Source organism: Gymnoscopelus microlampas (genome assembly GCF_963454915.1).
Source record: "Gymnoscopelus microlampas genome assembly, chromosome: 7".
In the NCBI taxonomy this organism is placed as follows: Eukaryota; Metazoa; Chordata; class Actinopteri; order Myctophiformes; family Myctophidae; genus Gymnoscopelus; species Gymnoscopelus microlampas.
The window spans coordinates 55,675,267-55,677,766 of NC_139944.1; the positions used below are offsets into that span (position 1 = coordinate 55,675,267).

The 2,500-nt window shown below is 44.2% G+C and overlaps 1 protein-coding gene across 1 annotated transcript in view; it reads right to left on the bottom strand.

Moving 5' to 3' along the window:
* The window catches only part of foxp4 (forkhead box P4), a gene marked incomplete at its 5' end in the record, with an annotated part of 40,972 nt that overhangs the window by 35,836 nt on the left and 2,636 nt on the right, over window positions 1-2,500 (bottom strand). The window contains one exon of the mRNA XM_084061922.1: window positions 1,402-1,489. Coding sequence (XP_083918048.1) covers window positions 1,402-1,489 — 88 coding nt within the window. The remainder of the gene's footprint in view (window positions 1-1,401; window positions 1,490-2,500) is intronic.

Consider the following 2,500-nt stretch of genomic DNA (forward strand, 5'->3'; position numbering starts at 1 on the left):
GGAAAATGATCACAAGTTATCAAAAATGCGAGAGTGCATGATTATGTCTTGTGGGCTTGTAGATCGTCTACTTTAGTAAGGATATGGTCTCTGTCGGGTGGAAACCTCATCCAACACTGTGACTTATAAATATATCAAAAGTAGCAGATCTACAAGCTCAAAACGCGTCGCGATCTGCTACTTTTGATGCTTCTGTGTGACGCTGTAGTATGATGATCAAGCAGGGAGTAAATTTACGAAAAAAAGACAAAAAGTCTTTAGGGATAAGAGGTTTCTGCCCGACAACAACGATACAGGGCTTAAGTGGTTAAGTGGGAGAATCAGTTTTCTTCGAAAATAATGAAGTGGGGGGGGGGGGCTCTTCTGGGTTCTTGTACTCTCTCTCTCTCTCTCTCTCTCTCTCTCTCTCTCTCTCTCTCCATATACCATGTCATGCTCTCTCGTCCCGCATGGTGACCAGACACAGGGCTCTATAATTGGGGGACAGTGTGACGGCAGCTTGGCTCTGAAACTCTGCTTCTACATTACAGGCTCCACCGACCTCCACTGAGTCTCTCTGACCACAGCCTCCCCTTAGTTAGCTCTCTCTCTCTGTGTGTGTGTGTGTGTGTGTGTGTGTGTGTGTGTGTGTGTGTGTGTGTGTGTGTGTGTGTGTGTGTGTGTGTGTGTGTGTGTGTGTGTGTGTGTGTGTGTGTGTGTGTGTGTGTGTGTGTGTGTGTGTGTGTAATGTGTACTTGTAATGCTATACTTGTGTAGGGCCAAGCGTCCTCTCATGCACACGAGTAGATCTTTAGACATCTAGAGGTTTAGATTTTAGAGATTAGGGTTATAGAGTTATCCCTGGTTTGTACTTATAAAACGCAGGGGCGCCGGAACGGAATATGACGTGGGGGACCCAGCCGGGACCGTGCGCGCGTGCATGCGAAAATGTTGTGGTTATTTCAGGTGAGTTTGTTGATTTTTGGGGGGATAATGCGGTTATTTCGGTTAATTCGGTTCGCCTCGCACTCGCGGTGGTCGCGAGGTGCGGGGGACTGGACAGATTTTATTATTTATAAAAATAAAAATATTCTTTTTTTTTTTTTTTTTTTGGCTGGACTGAATAGTGGGGGGACACAATGTCCTTTAATTAAACAGGCTCCGGCGCCACTGATAAAACGCACCACACCAGTATCACACAACCGGAAATAGCGGATCTCCAATCTGCAGCGCATTGTAGAGCTGAGAGAGACACTATTTTTGGTTTAAAAAATGGTTAAAAAAACGGAAACACAAGTATCCTCACAAGTATGGTAATTACAAACCTGTGTGTGTGCGTGTGCGTATGTGTGCGTGTGCGTGTGCGTGTGCGTGTGCGTGTGCGTGTGCGTGTGCGTGTGTGTGTGTGAGAGAGGGACCCACCTGTATCTCCAGTTGCTGAACCACCTGCATCTGGACCCTGCATTGAGCCGTGCTACGGTCATCAAGGGCGTGTTCATTGTTCAAATGCCTGGACAATACATAGAGAGAGAGAGAGACAGAGAGACACAGAGAGACACAAAGAGAGACAGAGACAGAGAGACACAGACAGAGAGACACAGACAGGAAGAGAGAGAGGGAGAGGATTAGCCATTATTCACTCTCATCCACGGCTATTAACCAGTAGAAGCAAACAAATGTGTTTTCACCCTCTCCTCCTCCTCCTCCTCCAAAAAAAAAAAAGAAAAAAGTAATAAACTTAATAAAGATATTAAATAAACTACAGAAGGGGATTTTCAGATAGAGGCCTGGTTCGTTTGTAAGCAAGTTCAAGACCGTTTATGGAAAAGGGGGGGGGGGGGGAATGTGACTAATAGGTTGGGTCCGATGCTTAAGCGAATGGCCCCGGGGCCTTTAGCGAGGAGGAGGAGGAAAACAAAGCGGGGTCGCGGGTGAAGTTTATTTTCTCTGCTGAAGGACACAGCAGCTGTGTTTTGGTGAGCGGGCCAGCCGAGAGGTCCTCTGTGAGACAGACACCTGGATATGAAGTCATGTGTTATCACACAATAATACCTTATCTAAAAAAACACAACACCCACCGCTAGAACCCCGCCCAGTGGTGGAAAAAGTACATTTTTTTCACTTAAGTAAAAGTATCAATTCCGCAATGTAGAAATACTCTGTTACGAGTAAAAGTCCGGAATTCAACTTGAGTTAAAAGTACAAAAGTTTTCGTATCAACATGTACTTAAAGTACTAAAAGTGAAAGTATTCATTATACAGAATGGTCTATTTCAAGTTTTCAAATGTAAAAATATAACATCTTTTGAAAATAGCCGATCTACAAGCTCACAATGCGTCGCGATGCGACGCATTGTGAGCTTGTAGATCGGCTATTTTCAAAGGACGCTTTACATCAAAAACAATGAACAACTAAAAGACAAATGAACAAACAAAACAACAAACAATAATGACGGAGCAACTACACTTCAGAAGCAAGCCCAAATAAAAAAATTGCAATCTGCAACTACCGATATTTACA